At 42.1% G+C, this 24,078-nt stretch overlaps 2 protein-coding genes across 3 annotated transcripts; both read right to left on the bottom strand.

Moving 5' to 3' along the window:
• Positions 1 to 344: 344 nt before the first annotated feature.
• Positions 345 to 5,667, bottom strand: rnf181 (ring finger protein 181). Its single transcript, XM_062961113.1, has 5 exons — positions 5,487 to 5,667; positions 3,654 to 3,787; positions 1,819 to 1,934; positions 1,645 to 1,719; positions 345 to 560 (listed from the first exon to the last, which is right to left on the bottom strand). The coding sequence occupies exons 1-5, from the start codon at positions 5,576 to 5,578 to the stop codon at positions 501 to 503; spliced, it is 477 nt and encodes a 158-aa protein (XP_062817183.1). The 5' UTR covers positions 5,579 to 5,667; the 3' UTR covers positions 345 to 500.
• A 3,986-nt stretch (positions 5,668 to 9,653) lies between these two features.
• Positions 9,654 to 23,377, bottom strand: vamp5 (vesicle associated membrane protein 5). Of its 2 annotated transcripts, none has more exons than XM_062961114.1 (3): positions 23,276 to 23,377; positions 15,355 to 15,492; positions 9,654 to 12,346 (listed from the first exon to the last, which is right to left on the bottom strand). In XM_062961114.1, exons 1-3 carry the CDS (start codon positions 23,276 to 23,278, stop codon positions 12,152 to 12,154), a joined length of 336 nt encoding a protein of 111 aa, XP_062817184.1. In that variant the 5' UTR covers positions 23,279 to 23,377; the 3' UTR covers positions 9,654 to 12,151. The 2 variants fall into 2 exon arrangements, with proteins under 2 accessions (XP_062817184.1, XP_062817185.1); XM_062961115.1 differs by lacking the exon at positions 23,276 to 23,377 and adding an exon at positions 18,211 to 19,232.
• Positions 23,378 to 24,078: the final 701 nt, after the last annotated feature.

The following is a 24,078-nucleotide window of genomic DNA, read 5'->3' as shown; positions in this document are numbered from 1 at the left end:
TCCTCCTCAGAATCTGCTGCCTTCTATCCACCTGGCTCTTTGAGCTGCGGGCAGCACAATAAATCACGTCTTTCTTTTCTGGGGTTGGCACTTCCAACGGTGGAAGGGTTCGGAGGAGTGTAAGAATTGCAAACAAGAGGGAGGTTAGAGGCCAGAGAAATGCTTTCATGCTTTGCAAAGGGTATTAAAGCAATGTGTTTGGAGACAAACCTTTGTCAAAGCAACTTTCGTTCAACTTCCAATGGTGGAAGGAAAAGTGGCTACAAAGCAAACCATCCCCAAAGGTTGTATTCTTGCCAAATTAGGGAGAAAGCAGACGGAGGAAAGCTCTAAGGGAGGCGACATTAATGACTCGGGGAAGTATTTATTTGTGACGCATTGCCAGCGGAAGGCGAGATGTCCTGGACCCAAGCACCATGGGAATGACTGGGCCGATGGGCCACAAGGAGACTGGATCCAGTAGCCAAAGGGAGAAGAGAACGAGGAGAGAGAGGCCTCCATCACGTGTACATCGCTCCGTGCAGGGACTCCAGCCGGTGGGCCTGCTGCTCCCGCCGCACCTGCAAAGCGCAAAGAAGGCATTGCAATAGGGTGAGATGTAGGATACTACACGGCGGTAATAACAACGAAAGGCACAGACACAGGAGGGGTGATGCCTGGCTTGGAATCAGTTCACGGGAAAGCCTGAAAGGTTGGCAATTTGAATCCAGGGAGTGGAGTGAGTTCCTGTTAGCCCCAGCTTCTGCCAACCTAGCAGTTCGAAAACATGCAAATGTGAGTAGATCAATAGGTACCGCTCCGGCAGGAAGGCAACAGCAGTCATGGAGACGAGCACCGACCCCCGGAGTCGGACACAACTAGACTCAATGTCATGGGAAAACCTTTAGAGTGTTCCCTCACTACTTTGCGGTTCACTTTTCGTGGATTTGCCGTTTCACGGTTTTTAATAAACTCTGAAAGACAATTATAAATCATACAAAGTTACAATTTACAGACTAAGGAAAGGAGGAAGGAGAAGCCGAAGGGAGAGAAAAGGGGCCCAAGTGGCAACGGGAGAAGAAGGAGGCGATTTATCAATACAAAATTGGTTGATAAAGACTTAAAATAGTGTATAACTACTAAAATAATGTATAAATATTAAAATAAATATAGCGTCCCTACTTCACGGATTTTCACTTATTGCAGGTGGAACCTAACCTTAGTGATAAGTGAGGGAACACTGTACTTCTATACAAGGGTGGGTCAAAATCGTTTGCCTCTGTGTCATAAAAACGTTATGAATGAACATACAACAGCAGAAGCTGCTACAGATCACAGCCTCAAGTGTCCTCTACACAAAACTGCCATTCGTCATCGTCACCATCCATTTGTATGCATCTGCAGGCATCAAAACCCTTGACCTCGTGGGCCATCTAGTCCAACCCCCTGCTGAGAAGCAGGAAATCGCATTCAAAGCACCCCCGACAGATGGCCATCCAGCCTCTGCTTAAAAGCCTCCAATGAAGAAGCCTCCTCTACAGCCCAGGGCAGAGAGTTCCACTGCTGAACAGCCCTTCTCACAATGAGGAAGTTCTTCCTGATGTTCAGGTGGAATCTCCTTCCTTTCCTGTCGTCCCCATCAGTTTCCAGGGAGAAGCGGCTCACCTTGTCCTTCTTGTACTGTTCATATTCCTGGTTGTCGGTGGGCAGCTCATGGCGGCAAAGCGGGCAGGAGTTGGTCTAACAACAGAGGAGGAAAGGGATGTAGGTCTCCATGGGGGAAAGCCAGCCCCACTCCCCCTCCAAGCCCCCTCGCAGCCCCCTGCCGGTCTCTCACACCTTGCCAAGCCACGGGAGGAGGCATCCCGAATGGAAGAGGTGCTGGCAGGGCATCCGGCGGGCCACTTCACCCTCCTCGAACTCCAGGAGGCAGACAGGGCACTTCAGGCCTTTCTCTGGGCAAGCAAAGGAAGGGCAAAAGGCACCGAGTTAGTTAGACCTTTGTGACCTACAGATCCCTTGTGGAACTCTGGACCCGTCATAGAAATGGGAGGGAACCCCAGAGGTCATCCAACCCAACCTCCTTCTTTCTGCCATGAAGAAAGACACAACCCAAACCCTCCCGAAAGATGGCCATGAAGAAAGACACCATCCAAACCCTCCCGACAGATGGCCATGAAGAAAGACACCATCCAAACCCTCCTGACAGATGGCCATGAAGAAAGACACCATCCAAACCCTCCCGAAAGATGGCCATGAAGAAAGACACCATCCAAACCCTCCCGACAGATGGCCATGAAGAAAGACACCATCCAAACCCTCCTGACAGATGGCCATGAAGAAAGACACCATCCAAACCCTCCTGACAGATGGCCATGAAGAAAGACACCATCCAAACCCTCCCGAAAGATGGCCATGAAGAAAGACACCATCCAAACCCTCCCGACAGATGGCCATGAAGAAAGACACCATCCAAACCCTCCTGACAGATGGCCATGAAGAAAGACACAACCCAAACCCTCCCGAAAGATGGCCATGAAGAAAGACACCATCCAAACCCTCCCGACAGATGGCCATGAAGAAAGACACCATCCAAACCCTCCCGAAAGATGGCCATGAAGAAAGACACCATCCAAACCCTCCCGACAGATGGCCATGAAGAAAGACACCATCCAAACCCTCCTGACAGATGGCCATGAAGAAAGACACAACCCAAACCCTCCCGAAAGATGGCCATGAAGAAAGACACCATCCAAACCCTCCCGACAGATGGCCATGAAGAAAGACACCATCCAAACCCTCCTGACAGATGGCCATGAAGAAAGACACCATCCAAACCCTCCTGACAGATGGCTACCCTGCCTCTGGGGTGTGGCGCAGGCTGGTGAGCAGCCAGCGGCAATAAATCATTCTGACCAAGAGGCCATGAGTTCGAGGCCAGCCCGTGGCGGAGTGAGCACCCGACAATTAGCTCGTTGCTAACCTAGCAACCCGAAAGATAGTTGCATCTATCAAGTAGGAAATTAAGGGTACCACTCATAAAGTGGGGAGGCTAATTTAACTAATTTATGACTCCATGAAAATCATCCAGCTGCCGTTGGAATGAGGAAGTGCCGTCGCAGTGGATGATGAAGCAGCTGCTCCCTCTGTGGCTGGAATCGAACATCCCCTTAGGAGAAGGTTAAATTGCCTCTGTGTCTGTTTCCGTCTTTGTTCTATGTGTATATGGCATTGAATGTTTGCCTTATATGTATATACAATGTGATCCGCCCTGAGTCTCCTTTGGGGTAAGAAGGGCGGAATATAAATACTGCAAATAAATAAATAAATAAAGGAACCTCAGAGGCCATCCAACCCAACCCCCTTCCTTCTGCCATGAAGACACCATCCAAACCCTCCTGACAGATGGCCATCCAGCCTCTGCTTGAAAACCTCCAGAGGAGATGCCAGTGGACTCTAGGGCAGTCAATACTCTGCTAGAGTTAGAAGGGAACCCCAGAGGCCATCCAACCCAACCCCCTGCTTTTAATATTTGGATTCACTGAACTTAAATATTATTATTACACAGAGCCCACCCTGCAGGATGCAGGGCTCACTCCTCCTTTCTGATCCTTGCGCCATCCCTTTCTCTTTAGTCTAAGGCCACGGAGCAAGGCAAGCCCAAGGTACTGTACCTGCTTGGGCGGGAGTGATCCGCACCGCAGGGAGGTCGTCCACGGCCTTCTTGGCGGCCGGCGGAGGGAGACGGTGCTCCCAGTCCCCGCTGTCCAAGGAGCCCAGGTCGATCTCCAGGCCGTTGAAGAGGGACCTAGAACCAGAGAACCGTAAGGAACCCGCTTCTGCCATTATTATTATTATTATTATTATTATTATTATTATTATTATTATTATTATTATTCACAAAGCCTCAGAGAGCAACTGGAGTCTGTCTGCCTTCACTTTATATTATTATTATTATTATTATTATTCCCAAAGCCTCAGAGAGCAACTGGAGTATGTCTGTCTTCACTTTATATTATTATTGCTAATAATAATAATAATCATCATCATCATCATCATCCCTCGGTAGCTCTGGATTCGAATCTCCCTTCCTAAAGCCATGCAAATCCATTGGACAAGAGTCACACTCTCTCAGCCTCAGAGAACAAATGGAGACTATCTGCCTTCCCTATATATTCTTCTTCTTCTTCTTCTTCTTCTTCTTCTTCTTCTTCTTCCTCTTCTTCCCTCTAGAGCCTTGGGTTCAAATCCTCTTTCTTACAGACATGCAAACCCATTGGGCAAAGGTCATCTGCCTTCAATCATTATTATTATTATTATTATTATTATTATTATTATTATTATTATTCCCTCTATAGCCTTGGGTTCAAATCCTCTTTCTTTCAGCCTTGCAAACCCATTGGGTGGGAGTCACACACTCTGAACCTCAGAAAGTAACTGGGGTCTCTCTGCTTTCACTTAATATTATTATTTATATTATTATTATTATTATCAACACAACGACGTTGTATGGCACAGCAAACAAGATAGATATGCTGGATTTCGTTTCGCAAAATCACAAGTCAAACACTTCCCAAGTGTCTAGGACTGTGTGATGTATTTTCTGATGATGTGTGCAGATCCCAGTAGGGTGGCCTTTTGCAGTTGGCAGATGGTGATTTTGTCAATGTCTATTGTTTCCAAATGCCGGCTGAGATCTTTTGGCACGGCACCCAGTGTGCCCATCACCACCGGGACCACCTGTACTGGTTTCTGCCAGAGTCTTTGAAGTTCAATCTTGAGGTCCTGATAGCGGCTGAGTTTTTCCTGTTGTTTTTCATCTATGCGACTGTCACCTGGGATGGCAACATCAATGATCCAAACCTTGTTCTTTTCCACAACTGTGATGTCTGGTGTGTTGTGTTCCAGAACTTTGTCAGTCTGGATTCGGAAGTCCCACAGTATCTTTGCGTGCTCATTCTCCAATACTTTTGCAGGTTTGTGATCCCGCCAGTTCTTTGCTGCTGGGAGGTGGTACTTGAGGCATAAGTTCCAATGAATCATTTGGGCCACATAGTTCTGCCTCTGTTTGTAGTCTGTCTGTGCAATTTTCTTACAGCAGCTGAGGAGATGATCAATGGTTTCATCTGTTTCCTTGCACAGTCTGCATTTTGGGTCATCAGCTGATTTTTCAATCTTGGCCTTAATTGCATTTGTTCTGATGGCTTGCTCCTATTATTATTATTATTATTATTATTATTATTATTATTATTATTATTATTATTATTATTATTATTATTATTATTCCCTCTATAGCCTTGGATTCAAATCCTCTGTCTTACAGCCATGCAAACCCATTGGGCAAGGGTCACACTCTCTCAGCCTCAGAGAGCAAATGGGGACTATCTGCCTTCACTCTATATTATTATTAATACTATACTATTATTCCCCCTGAGGCCCTGGGTTCGAATCCCCCTTCCTCCCTCCCTGCCAACCCACTGGGCGGGGGTGACACTCTCTCAGCCCACCTGGCCAGCTCCAGCAGGGCCTGGCGGTGCATCTGCTCCGAGGGCGGCCCCGACCCGGGCTCGCAGTCGTGCTCCTCGAAGTAGGAGGCCATGGGGACGGCGTTGCTGCTCGGGGCCTGGGTTCGAGTCCCGCCTCCCTCCCCTGACTCAGCGCAGACGCTCTCAACGCGGAACCGGATCCCGCGGCGCTGATTGGCTCCTGCGCCAGGAAGGCCAGCCAATCAGAGCCCGGCCCATGCACACCAAGCCGGGCGGGGCTGTTAGGAGTTTCAGAGCCCTCCCACCCGCTCGTCTGAACGTCGTGACACGTGTCGGGAGGGTGTTAAGGATTTATTAAAGTGCCTCCAGGTCAGACAATAAAACCAGGCAACCAAATCGGTGGTTGAGGCTGATTGTCGGTGTTCAGTGGGGGCCTGCAGCTTATTCTACTATTATTATCATTATTACTGCTACTAGCACTAATATTGTAATTATTAACTAACTATTAACATTATTATTAACATTTTATTACTATTAACAGCATTATGATTACTATTATTAACATTATTACTGTTATTAATACTGTTACCAACTATTATAATTAACATATTATTACTACGATTAACACTACTACAATTTTAACAATATTATTACTATTGTTAACATTATTATTACTGTTATTACTACTATCAACTTTATTATAATTAACATTACTAGTATGATTAACATTACTACTACTATTTTAGCAGTATTATTACTGTTATTACTTCTATCAACTTTATTATGTTAGTACGATTAACATTACTACTATTTTAGCAGTGTTATTACTGTTATTATTACTACTATCAACTTTATTATAATTAACATATTACTACTACAATTAACATTACTACTACTATTTTAACATTATTACGGTTATTATTACTACTACTATCACCTTTATTATAATTAACATATTACTACTACAATTAACATTACTACTACTATTTTAACATTATTACGGTTATTATTACTACTACTATCACCTTTATTATAATTAACATATTACTACTACGATTAACATTACTACTACTATTTTAACAATATTATTACTATTGTTTTTAACATTATTATTACTATTATTACTACTACTATCAACTTTTTTATAATTAACATTACTACTATGATTAACATTACTACTACTACTATTTTAACAGTATTATTACTGTTATTACTACTGCTATCAACTTTATTATATTAACATTACTACTACAATTAACATTACTACTACTATTTAATGTTATTATTACTATTGTTATTACTACTACTATCAACTTTATTATAATTAACATATTACTACTATGATTAACATTACTACTACTATTTTAACAGTATTATGACTATAGTTATTAACGTTATTATTAGTTATTATTACTAATGTTATTAACAGTATTATTACTGTTATTATTACCACTATAAACTTTATTAGAATTAACATATTACTACTACAATTAACATTACTACTATTTTAACAGTATTATGGCAAATTATTAACATTATTATTACTGTTATTATTACTGTTATTAACAGTATTATTGTTATTATTACTATCAACTTTATTATAATTAACATATTACTACTATGATTAATATTATTACTACTATTTTAACAGTATTATTACTATTGTTATTAACAGTATTATTACTGTTACTATTACTGTTATTAACAGTATTATTGCTGTTATTATTACTACTACTATTTTAACAGTATTTTTACTATTGTTATTAACAGTATTGCTACTGTTATTATTACTACTACTATCAACTTTATTATATTAAATTATTACTACTATGATTAACATTACTACTACTATTTTGATAGTATTATTACTACTGTTATTAACATTATTGCTGTTATTATTTCTGCTACTATCAACTTTATTACAATTAACATATTACTACTATGATTAACATTACCACTACTATTTTAACATTATTATTACTATTACTATCATTAACATATTACTACTATGATTAACATTACTACTACTATTTTAACAGTATTATTACTATTGTTATTAACATTATTATTACTGTTATTATTTCTACTACTATCAACTTTATTATAATTAACATATTACTACTGTGATTAACATTACCACTACTATTTTAACATTATTATTATTATTATTATTATAATTAACATATTACTACTATGATTAACATTACTACTACTATTTTAACAGTATTATTACTATTGTTATTAACATTATTGTTACTGCTTTTATTACTACTATGATTAATTATCATTACTACTACTATTAATATTATTATTATTATTATTATTAATTTGCAGACTTTTCTTTAGGGGCAACACGGTGCAATTGCAAGGTACGTGGTTCCTTGAAACGACCTTCTTTCGACTCAAGATTGCCAATCCCATTGTTCTTCCTTTGCCTCCCCAAATCGGCGTAATAAATCCAGACACAAAGCCGCCCTTTGTTACAAAAAAAAAGTCACTGTCTTTCTTTCTTCCTTCCTTTTGCTCTAGACGCCGCAATCCAAAAGGGTTTTACACTCTTTTGCAAAACCCAACTTTCAAGGGTTTTGAACAAAAGGCGCACAGAAAGGGCAGACATAAGGACAGCTTTCCTTCCGAAAATACAAGCCACTTGGAAAAACAATTATGCAACAATTAGTATTTGCGTAAATGGCGAAGGAGGACGTTAATTGCAAGGAGAGCGGGAATTGTCCAGAGAGGAAAGCGGGAGGAAGACTTTGGGCTGCGTCCAGCCGCTCCGTGTCCCTTTGTTCCGTGCATCTACAGTGCGGAATTAATGCAGTTTGACACCGCTTTAAGTGCCGTGACACAATGTGATGGCCAGAAGCGAGAAGCGCTTGATGGCTAGACATCATGATGTATGCCTGATGCTCCGGCACGCCCCACTGCGTAGCTCTGCTTCGACAGGAATCAATCTTCCTCCAATTCAATTCACTCAAGCAGGCTCACCAAAACAGCGGGTCTCGTCTCTGGTCACAGTTACAGCTCCAACTTTCTCTCCACTCCAAACTCCAGTAATCTGGTCCAGTCTAGGTACTGGGATCTGGGCCCATAACCAATTATCAGAGTAATTTACGCAGCGCAGCATCAGTTGGATGGAGTCAGAGGAACATAGCACGAAGAGACATCCAGAAACTTTGGTAAAACTACAGTAGAGTCTCACTTATCCAACATAAACGGGCTGGGAGAATGTTGGATAAACGAATATGTTGGATTATAAGGAGGCATTAAGGAAAAGCCTATTAAACATCAAATTAAGTTATGATTTTACAAATGAAGCACCAAAACATCATGTTAGACAACAAATTTGGCAGAAAATAGTTCTATACGCAGTAATGCGATTTAGTAATTACTGTATTTATGAATTTAGCACCAAAATATCACAATATATTGAAAACATTGACTCCAAAAATGTGTTGGATAATCCAGAATGTTGGATAAGCGAGTGTTGGATAAGTGAGACTCTATATACAAGTTTTACTGTACAAGACAAACAGACTTGCAGACAAACACAGGACTTTCACTCTAGGCAGACAGCAGAACAGAACAGAACTGATGTAATCAGTAAAGCATACATACTTGTGTCTGGACACTCCCCAGTTCCAGCCACACATCAAGGTCATCACAGCTTCTCAGTAATTAACTCTTTACATACTATAGCACACTCTGGATGATGCAATCAGTATGCAATACAAACTAAGACACAAATTGCATTTAAACACTACCAATACACAAATCCCTCATTAACAAAGAACTCCCGGGAGGTGTAGTCTGGGGCAGAGGAAGCGTAATGCTTTTGCAAAACGTACCGTCCCAAGGATCCATAGCACTGAGTCAAGGCGGTTAAAGTGGTGCCAAAGTGCATTAATTTCGCAGTGTAGATGCACTTCCAGCCCGATATAGAACCTCACCCCTTTGCAAGGCTGCGAAAGACATAGAGGGTTACAATATCCAAACGGAGAGATTGTCTACACCAGTGATGGCCAACCTATAACACGCGTGTCAGCACTGACACGCCTAGCCATTTTTGCTGACACGCTGCCGCATGCAGATTGATTGGATAACTATGTCTTTTGTGGCCAAATTTGGTGTGATTTGGTCCAGTGGTTTTGTTGTTTACTCCATGGGAATTATGCACATTACAATCTATTATTATTCTATTATTGTAGTTTATTATCATATTATTACTATTATATTGTTATTATATTATTCATGACTACATTGAAACTAGAATAGAGAGAAATCAGCGTGGAAACGGCAAGAGGTACCATAGATTGTTGTACATGGAAATAATGGTAGTAAATAGTTTTTGATTTATTAAATACAGTTATATATTACAGTTATATATTTTTGTTATTTAAACTATACATATTGCGAAATTATGGATTTTTTTCTCTCGAAGTGACACACCACCCCAGTCATGCTAGGTTTTTTGGTGAATTTTGACACACCAAGCGCAAAAAATTGCCCATTATTGGTCAACACCATACTAAAAGCAGGATGCATAATAGTGATGCTAGGATATTTGGCCACAATCATAATCATGGCCAGGATGAAACAATACATCAGTTATTACGGTATATTTCACTGAGTTAAACAGTGCAGGTAAATGAGAACAAGTATAGCATCCCTTATGTGAAATCCTTGGCGCCAGAAGAGTTTGGGATTTGGGTTGTTGTTATTGTTGTTTTGCAAATTATTTGCATATATGTACGTAATGAGATGGGACCCACGTAGGAAATAACATGCATGTTTCATAGACATCGAATTAGACAAAAATAAGGTCACTTGTAATAACTGAATCAAATTCTCTGCACATCGGAAACAATCAGTGATGCTTCTTGCAGGGCTCAAAGTCAAGTTGTTTGCTCCCATTAGAAAAACGATTGAAAACTAAAGGACAAACAAAACAAAACAACAGGAAAGCAAAGGCACCCAAATGGACAATTTTGGATTTCTGAATTCCAGATAAGGGATGCTCCCATTGACACGGCAGCTTGGCACGAGTGCTTTAAAAGAACACCTAACTCAAATGAAGACGTGGCTTTCACATTTCCAAGAACCCAGAAAGGGCAGGGCGGCATCGCTATTGCAAAGCCCACAGTTTTGTGGGACATCAGTGCGAATCCTCCAGAACTTGCTGGATGCAGGGAAGAATGGAGCAGCAAGAGACCGGTTACGGGGAAATCGCCTTCATGATAATGTCCAAAAAGATGTATTTTTTAAAAAAAAAGAAGCAAATGGCACTTTGCAATGGAAAGGTGGGAAGGTTGGGAGGGTCTTCTTTTGGGAGGTTGGTATGTATTTTTTAGGGAGATGTCCATGCTATCAGGGAGCCCAATCTGGACCCAAGCAGAGAGCAATAGATTCAAACTGCGAGCAAATAGAGGCCAAGAACCTCCTCTTCGGTTGTAGAATATGCTGCCTTTGAGACTGGTAGAGACTCCCTGTCTGGAGATTTTAAAGCAGAAGCTGGATGGCCATCTGTTGGAAGGGCTTGAATGGGGTCCTGCTTGGCAGAAGAGGCTTGGGCTGGATGGTTGTAGGGGTTCCCTTCAAATTCTAGGATTCTATAATAATAAACATCTACAGTAGAGTCTCACTTATCCAACGTTCTGGATTATCCAATGCATTTTTGTAGTCAATGTTTTCAATACATTGGGTTCCCTTCAAGTTCTAAGATTCTATAATAATAAACATCTACAGTAGAGTCTTGCTTATCCAACATTCTGGATTATCCAACGCATTTTTGTAGTCAATGTTTTCAATACATCGTGATATTTTGGTGCTAAATTCGTAAATACAGTAATTACTAATAACATTACTGCACATTGAACTACTTTTTCTGTCCAATTTGTTGTATAACATGGTGTTTTGGTGCTTAATTTGTAAAATCGTAACCCAATTTGATGTTTAATAGGCTTTTCCTTAATCCCTCCTTATTATCCAACATTCTGCCGGCCCGTTTATGTTGGATATGTTGGAGGGTTCTAAGCAGAGGTTGCATGGCCATCTGTCGGGAGGGATTAAGTGGGATCCTACTTGGCAGAAGGGACTTGGACGGTATGATTGTGGAGGTTCCCTTCAAATTCTAAGATTCTATAATAATAAACATCTCCAACATCTCCTTCCTTGGAGGGTTCTAAACAGACGTTGCATGGCCATCTGTCGAGAGGGATTAAGTGGGATTCTACTTGGCAGAAGGGACTTGGATGGGATGATTGTGGGGATTCCCTTCAAATTCTAGGATTCTATAATAATAAACATCTCCTTCCTTGGAGGGTTCTAAACAGACGTTGCATGGCCATCTGTCGGGAGGGCTTAGGTGGGATCCTACTTGGCAGAAGGGGCTTGGACGGGATTATTGTGGAGGTTGCCTTCACATTCTAGGATTCAGTCTGGTGGAACCTCCTTCTCTTGGGAGGTTTTCAGGCAAAGGCTGGATGGCCATCTGTCGAGGGTGCTTGGATTGTGTCTTCCATGATTACCAGGAGGATGTTGGATTGGATGGCTTTCGGGGTCTCTTCCAACTCTTTCCAAAAACAGAGGATGCCTTCTGACTCAGAACAGCTTGCTTCCAACAAAGTCCCCAAACAGGGTCTGGTGGGCCCTGAGCCAATGGTGATTGACGGAGATTGATGGGTCTTTCAGTTCCCTCCGGCCGAGGAAGCGGCAGCCGCATCCCCTGCCGCCGACCCCGGGAGGAGGAAGGAGAGGACGATGGCCAGGACGATGACCAGGAGGGCGGCCGCCACCACTCCGGCCAGGATCAGCTTGCACTTGGCGTTCTCCCAGCGCTTCTTCTGAGCCACCGTCTTGGCCGTCTTGCTGAAGGCCGCGCTCTAGGAGGAGGGACAGGCAAGGGCAGGCGTCAGAAAGCACCCAGGCACCCTCAGCAATAACAACAACATCAACGTCAATGCTACTTTCCCCCCCGTTGCAAAATCCCATCTCTCACTCTCCATCACATACGTTTTCTCTTTCTCCAGTGCCCATCCACACCATAATACAATGCAATTGGGTACTGCATTCTTGTTTCATATAATGCAGTCTGATCTTGTAGTATATGGTCAGTGTGGTCTCATAATGCAGTTTAATGTTGCATGACATGGTCAGTGTAGTCTCATATAAATGCAGTTCGATGTTGCATGATATGGTCAGTGCAGTTTCATATAATGCAGTTCAATATTGCATTATATGGTTAATGTACTCTCATATAAATGCAGTTCGATATTGCATTATATGGTCAGTGTGGTCTCATATAAATGCAGTTCGATATTGCATTATATGGTCAATGTACTCTCATATAAATGTAGTTCAATATTGCATTATATGGTCAATGTACTCTCATATAAATGCAGTTCAATATTGCATTATATGGTCAATGTACTCTCATAAATGCAGTTCGATATTGCATTATATGGTCAGTGTGGTCTCATATAAATGCAGTTCGATATTGCATTATATGGTCAGTGTAGTCTCATATACATGCAGTTCTATTTATATGGCCAGTGTAGTCTCATGTAATATAGCTTGATGTTGCATGACATGGTCAGTGTACTCTCATATAAATGCAGTTCGATATTGCATTATATGGTCAATGTAGTCTCATACATGCAGTTCGATGCTACTTTATATGGTCAGTGTAGTCTCATATAATATAGCTTGATGTTGCATGACATGCTCAGTGTACTCTCATATAAATGCAGTTCGATATTGCATTATATGGTCAGTGCAGTTTCATATTATGCAGTTCAATGCTGCATTACACAGTCAGCGTAGTCTCGTATAATACAGTTTGATGTTGCATTATGTGGCCAGTGTAATTTCATATAATACAGTTCGATGTTGCATAATATAGTCAGTATAGTCTAATATGGGAACCTTGGTGGCGCAGCAGATTAAACCACTGAGCTGCTGAACTTGCTGACCAAAATGCTGGCAGTTCGAATCTGGGGAGTGGGGTGAGCTCCCGCTATTAGCCCCAGCTCCTGCCAACCTAGCAGTTAGGAAACATGCAAATGTGAGTAGATCAATAGGGAAGGTAACAGCACTCCATGCACTCATGCCTATGGCCACATGAGCTAGGAGGTGTCTACGGACAATGCCGGCTCTGCATTACGCATTGTTCCGCCTCTTTAACCTCTGTCCGGCACACTCTTTCTGAAGCTGACCAAATCCAGTTTTTGGAGGACAGACAAGGGGCTTTCATGGGTTTCTGGTGTAACAATGAAGATCCTTTTCCCCTTCAAGTCGTCCTAACTCTCCATTGCTTCTGAAATCTTTTCTTGAAATTCCCTCGGCTATCAAACTCTGGCCATGAACAAAAATAAACAACGATTCCTGTAAAGCTCAAACCCTTGCCTCTGCAGGGAATCTTGTGACCTCAGGGCTGAAATTCTCTGTTGTAAAGAGTAAACAAAGGGACAAACAGAAAGCAAGAAACCCTTTGGAAAAACCCAAGGGAATCTGGCTTTGTTTAAAGAACAAGCTGGGAAAGATGAAGCCTCTTGGCTCCTCAATCACGGGATGCATCTACATTGTGGGATTGAAGTGGATTTATAAGATTATTGGGTTATGACCTGTTAGGATCACAATCTATTGGGTAGCAGAGTTTCAGAGGCATCCCTTTATTGGGTAGTGGAAGATCACTGGGCACATAAATATCTTGTTTCTATTTGATGCTCTCAGCAGACATACATTCAAGCAGACTTCTTTAAAATAACGTGTTTGTTTTACTCATAACTTCATGTATTTAAATATACAGGTACATTTCTTGTCAGCTTAAACTTTAAAACATTTCAGTTTGTATCTTTAACTTACAGTCTTTAACAGTCTCTTCAAAACTATATTGCTCTTTCATAACAGTCTACTTCCAAGGGACTCAAGCCTCAACTGTCTTCTAGCTCCTACCAGTAACACTGGCTTGTGTACTCTTACAGACTCAAGCCTCAACTGTCTTTTAACTCCTACCGGTAACACTGGCTTCTGTATTCTAACAGACTCAAGCCCCAACTGTCTTCTAACTCCAACCAGTAAAACTGGCTTCTGTATTCTAACAGACTCAAGCCCCAACTGTCTTCTAACTCCTACCAGTAACACTGGCTTTTGTACTCTAACAGACTCAAGCCTCGACTGTCTTCAAACTGCTACCAGTAACACTGGCTTCTGTATTCTAACAGACTCAAGCCTCGACTGTCTTCTAACTCCTACCGGCAACACTGGCTTCTGTATTCTAACAGACTCAAGCCTCGACTGTCTTCTAACTCCTACCAGTAACACTGGCTTCTGTATTCTAACAGACTCAAGCCTCAACTGTCTTTTAACTCCTACCGGTAACACTAGCTTCTGTATTCTAACAGACTCAAACCTCGACTGTCTTCTAACTCCTACCGGTAACACTGGCTTCTGTGCTGTTACAGACTCAAGCCTCAACTGTCTTCTAACTCCTACCGGTAACACTGGCTTCTGTATTCTAACAGACTCAAGCCTCGACTGTCTTCTAACTCCTACCTGTAACACTGGCTTCTGTATTCTAACAGACTCAAGCCTCGAATGTCTTCTAACTCCTACCAGTAACACTGGCTTCTGTATTCTAACAGACTCAAGCCTCGACTGTCTTCTAACTCCTACCAGTAACACTGGCTTCTGTATTCTAACAGACTCAAGCCTCAACTGTCTTCTAACTCCTACGGGTAACACTGGCATGAATGCGCATCTGCCAGGAGGGATTAGATGCTGCTTTCCTTCATAATGGCAGAAGGGGGTTGGACTGGAGGGTCTCAGGGGCCCCCTTCCAACTCTAGGCTTCTGTGCCTCGCATGCGGCCATCCCTCTGCCCATATCCCACCTGGTTCCGGAGTTCGTCCGCCCGTTCGTCCAGTTCGCTGAGCTTGACCTCCCGGTCCAGGACCTTGCTGTAGTTCTCCAACATGATCTCGGTCACCTCCCCGGCCTCCTTCTGGCAGGCCTCCAGCCGGTCTTCTCCCTGCGGAAAGAAGCGTGGGATGTGAGGGTCTCTTGGGAAGGAAATGGGAAAGCGGTGCCTGCAGAAATGAGGGCAGGAGGAGGAGGAGGGCCCTGTGCAATGGACCCCCAAAGGCTGCGGACGAGGGCAGGCTCAGGCCTCTGGGCAGAGGAACAATCGGCCCTTATGCGAAGAGGGCAGTGCCGTTCCAAGACGGAGATTACTTCTGCATGCTTGCAGGCTGGAGAAAGAGCAACGGCGGGCCCATTTAGCACCAGAGTAGCCGTGTCAAGGGTGGGAGTCCAGGGTTGTATTGTGGCATAATCACGGTGCAAGTTGTGCCACACCGGTGCATGCTAAGAAGTGCACCAATGAGTATCCAAAGGACAGCTTGCCTTGTGCAACATGCAGAAGAGCCATGCACATGAGCCTTAATGCACCTGCACATCCCAATCCGCTCCAGGCTGAAAGGCTGGGCTTCCTAATAATAATAATAATAATAATAATAATAATAATAATAATAATAATAATAATAAACTACACAGTCCTAAACACGTGGGAAGTGTTCGACTTGTGATTTTGTGATACGAAATCCAGCATACATATCTCGTTTGGTGTCATAATATGTCTTTGTGCCAATAATGATAATAATAATAATAATAAGAAGAAGAAGAAGAAGACGACTCTGGCAGAAACCAGTGCAGGTGGTCCCGGTGGTGATGGGCACACTGGGTGCCGTGCCAAAAGATCTCAGCCGGCATTTGGAAACAATAGACATTGACAAAATTACGATCTGCCAGCTGCAAAAGGCCACCCTGCTGGGATCTGCGCGCATCATATGAAAATACATCACACAGTCCTAGACACTTGGGAAGTGTTCGACTTGTGATTTTGTGATATGAAATCCAGCATATCTATCTTGTTTGCTGTGTCATAATAAAATAATAATAATACACGCCCTGGCAGAATATGTAAAGCAAAGTGAAGAACCTGCTTTGATTGAAGTCAAAAATCAGAAACTCCTCAAAGCACAGCAGACAAAAAACCAGTACAAGAAAACTACAAACTAGAGCTGACAGCTGGCACAACAAAACATTGCATGGAAAGTTCCTTGACAAAATTAACGGAAAAGCTGATAAGGAGAAGACCTGGCTCTGGCTCACGAATGGGACCCTGAAGAAGGAGACAGAAGGCCTGATCCTTGCAGCCCAGGAGCAAGACATCAGGACAAAGGCAATTAAGGCCAAGATGGAAAAATCAGCTGATGACCCAAAATGCAGACTGTGCAAGGAAACCGACGAAACCATGGATCCTGTCCTCAGCTGCTGTAAGAAAATCGCACAGACAGACTACAAACAGAGGCACAACTATGTAGCCCAAATGATTCGTTGGAACTTATGCCTCAAGTACCACCTCCCTGCAGTAAAGACCTGGTGGGATCACAAACCAGCAAAAGTATTGGAGAATGAGCACGCAAAGATACTGTGGGACTTCCGAATCCAGACTGACAAAGTTCTGGAACACAACACACCAGACATCACAGTTGTGGAAAAGAAAAAGCTTTGGATCATTGATGTTGCCATCCCAGGTGACAGCCGCATTGACGAAAAACAACAGGAAAAACTCAGCCGCTATCAGGACCTCAAGATTGAACTGCAAAGACTCTGGCAGAAACCAGTGCAGGTGGTCCCGGTGGTGATGGGCACACTGGGTGCCGTGCCAAAAGATCTCAGCCGGCATTTGGAAACAATAGACATTGACAAAATTACGATCTGCTAACTGCAAAAGGCCACCCGACTGGGATCTGCGCGCATCAACCGAAAATACATCACACAGTCCTAGACACTTGGGAAGTGTTCGACTTGTGATTTTGTGATACGAAAAGAAACCCTCTAAAGGGTCCTGGTTTATTCTGGCAGGAAGACACAATCCAAGCTCTCCCGACAGATGCCCATCCAGCGTCTGCTCAAAAGCAAATGTTAATAGACTTGTGAAGGAGCGTGTCCGAGTCACAGGTCCTGTGCATCATCTCCAGACCAGTCTAGTTATACCCAATGGGTGTTACAGAAGCCAGTGTTACTGGTAGGAGTTAGAAGACAGTTGAGACTTGAGTCTGTTAGAATACAGAAGCCAGTGTTACCGGTAGGAGTTAGAAAAGAGTTGAGGCTTGAGTCCGTAAGAGTACAGAAGCCAGTGTTACCGGTAGGAGTTAGAAGACAGTTGAGGCTTGAGTCTGTAAGAGCACAGAAGCCAGTGTTACCGGTAGGAGTTAGAAGACAGTTGAGGCTTGAGTCTGTAAGACCACAGAAGCCAGTGTTACCGTAGGAGTTAGAAGACAGTTGAGGCTTGAGTCTGTAAGAGCACAGAAGCCAGTGTTACTGGTAGGAGTTAGAAGACAGTTGAGGCTTGAGTCTGTAAGAGTACAGAAGCCAGTGTTACCGGTAGGAGCTAGAAGACAGTTGAGGCTTGAGTCTGTTAGAGTACAGAAGTTAGTGTTACCGGGAGGAGTTAGAAGACAGTTGAGGCTTGAGTCTGTAAGAGCACAGAAGCCAGTGTTACTGGTAGGAGTTAGAAGACAGTTGAGGCTTGAGTCTGTAAGAGTACACAAGCCAGTGTTACCGGTAGGAGCTAGAAGACAGTTGAGGCTTGAGTCTGTTAGAGTACAGAAGTTAGTGTTACCGGGAGGAGTTAGAAGACAGTTGAGGCTTGAGTCTGTAAGAGCACAGAAGCCAGTGTTACCTGTAGGAGCTAGAAGACAGTTGAGGCTTGAGTCTGTAAGAGCACAGAAGCCAGTGTTACCTGTAGGAGCTAGAAGACAGTTGAGGCTTGAGTCTGTAAGAGCACAGAAGCCAGTGTTACCGGTAGGAGTTAGAAGACAGTTGAGGCTTGAGTCTGTAAGAGTACAGAAACCAGTGTTACAGGTAGGAGCTAGAAGACAGTTGAGGCTTGAGTCTGTTAGGGTACAGAAGCCAGTTACCGGTAGGAGTTAGAAGACAGTTGAGGCTTGAGTCTGTAAGAGTACAGAAGCCGGTGTTACTGGTAGGAGTTAAAAGACAGTTGAGGTTTGAGTCTGTAAGAGTACAGAAGCCGGTGTTACTGGTAGGAGTTAGAAGACAGTTGAGGCTTGAGTCTGTAAGAGCACAGAAGCCAGTCTAGTTATACCCAATGGGTGCCTCTGGTCCCCAAATCCGATTCTTTCTAGTACATTATTTGACCTTTCTGGGCAACCCCAGGTCACTCTGGGCAGGAAAGCAGCTGACTTTTCACTTCTATGGAGTTGGATGGTTTCAATTTCTGTTCTTTTTCTTTGCTTTCCAACATGTCACTTCACTGGCGTTGTTCCCTTTTGCCTCCCTCTCTGGCTGCTTTCGCTTTCTTGCCCCGCACTTTGGGGAAAGCTGTTTAGAAAGGTCAGGAATGAAACGTGATATTGCATAGATGATGGAAACGAAGCACGGAAATCACGGCCGGGCTCCCACCGCAGGCCACTTGCTCAACTACCCGTTTCGTTTGCGGTCAGCCTTTCATTTTGGGCAGCTGGTCATTTCATTTGGCAATGGCTCTAGTGATTCCTTTGGGTCAATAGCTCCCTCTGACATGTCTAGGTGCTTTTCTGTCTGGAAAACCCCGAGAAAAGTGTGTATGTTGTTGCGTTTGCTTTTCTTCCCGGCTCTTTAAATCCTTGCATTGTTAAAAGGATGCTTTGGGCCTCAGTCCAGATAGAAAAGCAGGATACAAATAAATACACAGCCTGAGCTGTAGTGGATCTTGATCAAGAAAAAAAAGCATTATTATTATTATTATTATTATTATTATTATTATTATTATTTATTTTGAAGCACAAAACTCCTAACCTCACGGTCGCATTAAAAAATAAAGTATGGATCGCTGATGTTGCAATCCCAGGTAACAGCAGAATGGATGAGAAGCTACTGGAAAAGCTGACGCCATACGAGGATTTAAAGATCGAACTGCAAAGACTCTGGCACAAGCCAGTCAAGGTGGTCCCAGTGGTGATCGGCACACTGGTTGCAATGCCTAAAGACCTTCGCCAGCACTTGAAAACAATCGGCACTAACAACATTACCATCTGTCAGCTGCAAAAGGCCACCCTACTCGGATCTGCATGCATTATTCACCAATACATCACATAGTCCTAGACACTTGGGAAGTCTCCGAAATGTGATCCAATACAACAGCCAGCAGAGTGACCTTATTTGCTGTGAACAAATCTTGCTGTGTGTCTAATAATAATAATAATAATAATAATAATAATAATAATAATAATAATAATAATAATAAATCACACAGTTCTAAACGCTTGGGAAGTATTCGACTTGTGATTACGAAACACAGCATGTCTATCTTGTTTGCTGTGTCATACAATAAAATAATAATAATAATAATAATAATAATAATAATAATAATAATACATCACACAGTCCTAGACACTTGGGAAGTGTTCGACTTGTGATTTTGTGATACGAAATCCAGCATATCTATCTTGTTTGCTGTGTCATACAATAAAATAATAATAATAATAATAATAATAATAATAATAATAATAATAATAATAATAATAATACACTGAGTTGCTTTGGGTCATTGTTGTCAGGCGCAGCTCCTTCCTGGCAAAAGGACATTCTCGGCTCTCAAAATATTGTCATTTGGCAAATGAGATTTAAAAGTCAGCGCAAGTCCTATTACAGAAATATTTGTTTTTCATTTGCTGAAGAGGGAAAAGTGAAGGTGCAAAGGGCTTTGCATTCCAGGATAACCTTTTCCATATGTGCTTTTTCTCTCCTGGCTTTCTCCCTTTGTGTATGTATGTATGCATGTATGTATATACACACACACACACACACACACACACACACACATGTCAGATGGGTGGAGTCTCTTTGGCAAAGGAGTTGAGAAAGAGGCCCCTCTGACTTGACCACATCCTTCCTCCCAAACAGCTGCTAATTGAGTCTGAAAAGTTCATTAAATGCACCATCTAAATTGCATAGCATTTTCCTTAGAGTGTTTTGCACAGAAAATGAAGCTCTTGGTATCCCATTTCCCAGGAGAAATAACCCAAAGTCTGCTCTATTAAACAACAAATGGTGCCCGGAAACACTGTGAGTTTCTATATAATGTTCCAGAAGCATTCTCTCCTGACGTTTCGCCCACATCTTTTAACCTTTGTCAACTTGATATAGACACATCCCAATTTGCACTTCCAAGAATTTGCAGCACTTTATCAGTCACCTCGTGTTTACAATATTTATACAGTGCACTTTACCCAGTCTACTTTTACAACCTCTCTGTTTTAATTCATGTTTTTATTTGTTCTTGTCATTTGTTTTTATTGGCTAATGTTTAAATTTTTATAATTGTGCATGTCTTTTGTCTATTGTTTGTGTTTTATATTGCAATTGTTTTTATTTGGGCTTGGCCCCATGTAAGCCGCCCTGAGTCCCCTTTGGGGTATAAAAATAAAGTTGTTATTATTATTATTATTATTATTATTATTATTATTATTTTATTATGACACAGCAAACAAGATAGATATGCTGGATTTCGTATCACAAAATCACAAGTCGAACATAAAAAAAATAAAGTTATTATTATTATTATTATTATTATTATTATTATTTATGGCAGGCATCCTCAGAGGTTGCGAGGCCTGTTGGAAACTAGGCAAGTGAACACAAAACGATCAGGGCCAGTTAACACCTCCCAACAAAGGATTCCCCCAGGCAGGAAGCAGCCAGGCTCTTGAAGCTGCAAATGTGAATGTTGCAGTCGTTGGCCACCTTGATTAGCATTGAATGGCCTTGCAGCTTCAAAGCCTGGCTGCTCCCTGCCTGGGGGAATCCTTTGTTGGGGGTGTGTTACCTGGCCCTAATTGTTTCAATGTCTGAAATGACATGAAAAATGAACCAAATCTGGCTACCAGTCTTTAAAAACTCTAAAATCAGGACAGTAAATAAAAGAACAACACTCGGAAAACAGGGGAATTCCAGACAGGAAGCAATCAGGGCCAGCTAACACCCCCCCCCCCCCCCAAAATAAAGGATTCCTTCATGCAGGAGGCAGCCAAGGTCTGAAGCTGCAAGGCTATTCAATGCTAATCAAGGTAGCCAACTGCAACATTCTCACTTGCCTCCAACAGACAAGAATTCTTTCTCCCACCCTGGACATCATTCCACAGATATAGAAACCCTTCTTGCTTAGTTTCCAACAGAACTAAGTTTCACAACTATAAATCCCAGCAACTACAACTTAGAATCATAGAATCGTAGAGTTGGAAGAGACCTCGCGGGCCATCCAGTGCAACCCCCTGCAAGAAGCAGGAAAATCTTATTCAAAGCACCCCCGACAGATGGCCATCCAGCCTCTGTATAAATAATAATAATAATAATAATAATAATAATAATAATAATAATAATAATAATATATAATCAATAATTATAGAACTATAGAACCCAAGCGCTGAAAGGGACCCCGGGGGACATCTAGTCCAATCCCAATCTACAATGGAGTAAAAGCACAATCAAAACCTTCCTGACAGATGGCCATCCGGCCTATGTATAACAACAACAACAACAATAATAATAAACTATAGAATCCGAGAATTAGAAGGTACCCCCAGGGGACATCTAGTCCAACCCCAATCTACAATAGAGTAAAAGCACAATCAAAACCCTCCCGACAGATGGCCACCTACCCTTTGAATAATAATAATAATAATAATAATAATAATAATAATAATAATAATAATAATAATAAAACTATATAATCAATAATTATAGAACTATAGAACCCAAGCGCTGAAAGGGACCCCGGGGGACATCTAGTCCAATCCCAATCTACAATAGAGTAAAAGCACAATCAAAACCCTCCCAACAGATGGCCATCCAGCCTGCATAATAATAATAATAATAATAATAATAATAATAATAATAATAAACTATAGAATCCAAGAGTTGGAAGGGACTCCGGGGGACATCTTGTTCAATTCCAATCTACAATAGAGTAAAAGCACAATCAAAACCCTCCTGAAAGATGGCCATACAGCCTGCATAATAATAATAATAATAATAATAATAATAATAATAATCTATAGAATCCGAGAGTTGGAAGGGTCCCCTGGGGCACATCTAGTCCAACCCCAATATACAATGGTGTAAAAGCACAATCAAATCCCTCCTGACAGATGACCATCCAGCCTAAATAATAATAATAATAATAATAATAATAATAATAATAATAATAATAATAATAGAATGCTAAAGTTGGAAGGGACCCCAAGGGCCATCCATCCCAACCCCTTTCTTTCTGCCATTATGCAGGAAAAGAGCCATCAAACCCTCCCGACAGATGGCCATTCAGACTCTACATAATGATGACAATAGTAATAATTATAATAAGCTACTGTAAATAATAATAATAATAATAATAATAATAATAATAATAATAATAATAATAATAGAACTGTACACCCTTAGAGTTGGAAGAGACCCCACAAGTGCCATCCAGCAGAACCCCCTTCTGCCATTCATGATAATAATAATAATAATAATAATAATAATAATAATAATAATATTAAGCCATTATGCAGGAAAGCACCATCAAAACCCTCCTGACAGACGACCACCCAGCCTATGTCAGAAATGCTAGAGTTGGAAGGGACCCCAAGAGCGCCCAAGCCCTTTCTTTCTGCCCTTAAGCAGGAAAAGCACCATCAAAACCATCCCGACAGATGGCCATCCAGCCTGGGCATAATAATCATAATAACTTGATGGGACTCGCTCACCATGGCTGCTCCGGAGGCGAAGGCACAGGAGTCCTCCTTCCTCCTCCTCCTCCTCAGTCTCCTCCTGAGTCCGCCCCCTTCGCCCTCCTTCCCCGCTTGGACCCTCCCCCGGCTTCCCTCGGAAAGGCTTTCTCCCGAGAGGCTGGATGGCCATCTGCAGGGAGGGCTCGAGCTGTGTCTTCCTCTGCGGCAGAAAGGGGCCCAGCTGGATGGCCTTTGGAGATCCCTTTCCAGTTCGCCAAACCTGCAATGGCACAGGCATGGGCCAACTATTTTGGACTGCAACTCCCATCATTCCTAGCAGCAGAAAGCAATGTGATCAGACCATTTCTCTTCGGCCCCTTCTACACTGCCATATAATAATCCAGATCATCAAGGCAGATAATCCACATTTCCTGCTTTGAACTGGATTATATGTGTCTACACTGCCATATAATCCAGATTATCTGCTTTGAACTGGATTATATGAGTCTACACTGCCATAAAATCCAGATTATCAAATCCAGTTGATCTCTTTTGAACTGGATTATATGTGTCTACACTGCCATAAAATCCACATAGACAACCAGGTAATCCAGTTGATCTTTTTTGAACTGGATTATATAAGTCTACACTGCCATAAAATCCACATTGTCAAACCAGGTAATCCAGTTGATCTCTTTTGAACTGGATTATATAAGTCTACACTGCCATAAAATCCACATTGTCAAACCAGGTAATCCAGTTGATGTCTTTTCAACTGGATTATATGAGTCTACACTGCCATATAACCCAGATTATCTGCTTTGAACTGGACTATTAGA

This window comes from Anolis carolinensis, unplaced genomic scaffold (assembly GCF_035594765.1).
Source record: "Anolis carolinensis isolate JA03-04 unplaced genomic scaffold, rAnoCar3.1.pri scaffold_8, whole genome shotgun sequence".
NCBI lineage: Eukaryota > Metazoa > Chordata > Lepidosauria > Squamata > Dactyloidae > Anolis > Anolis carolinensis.
Note: the sequence above shows the minus strand (reverse complement) of the source record. Positions and strands in the feature narration are given on the sequence as shown.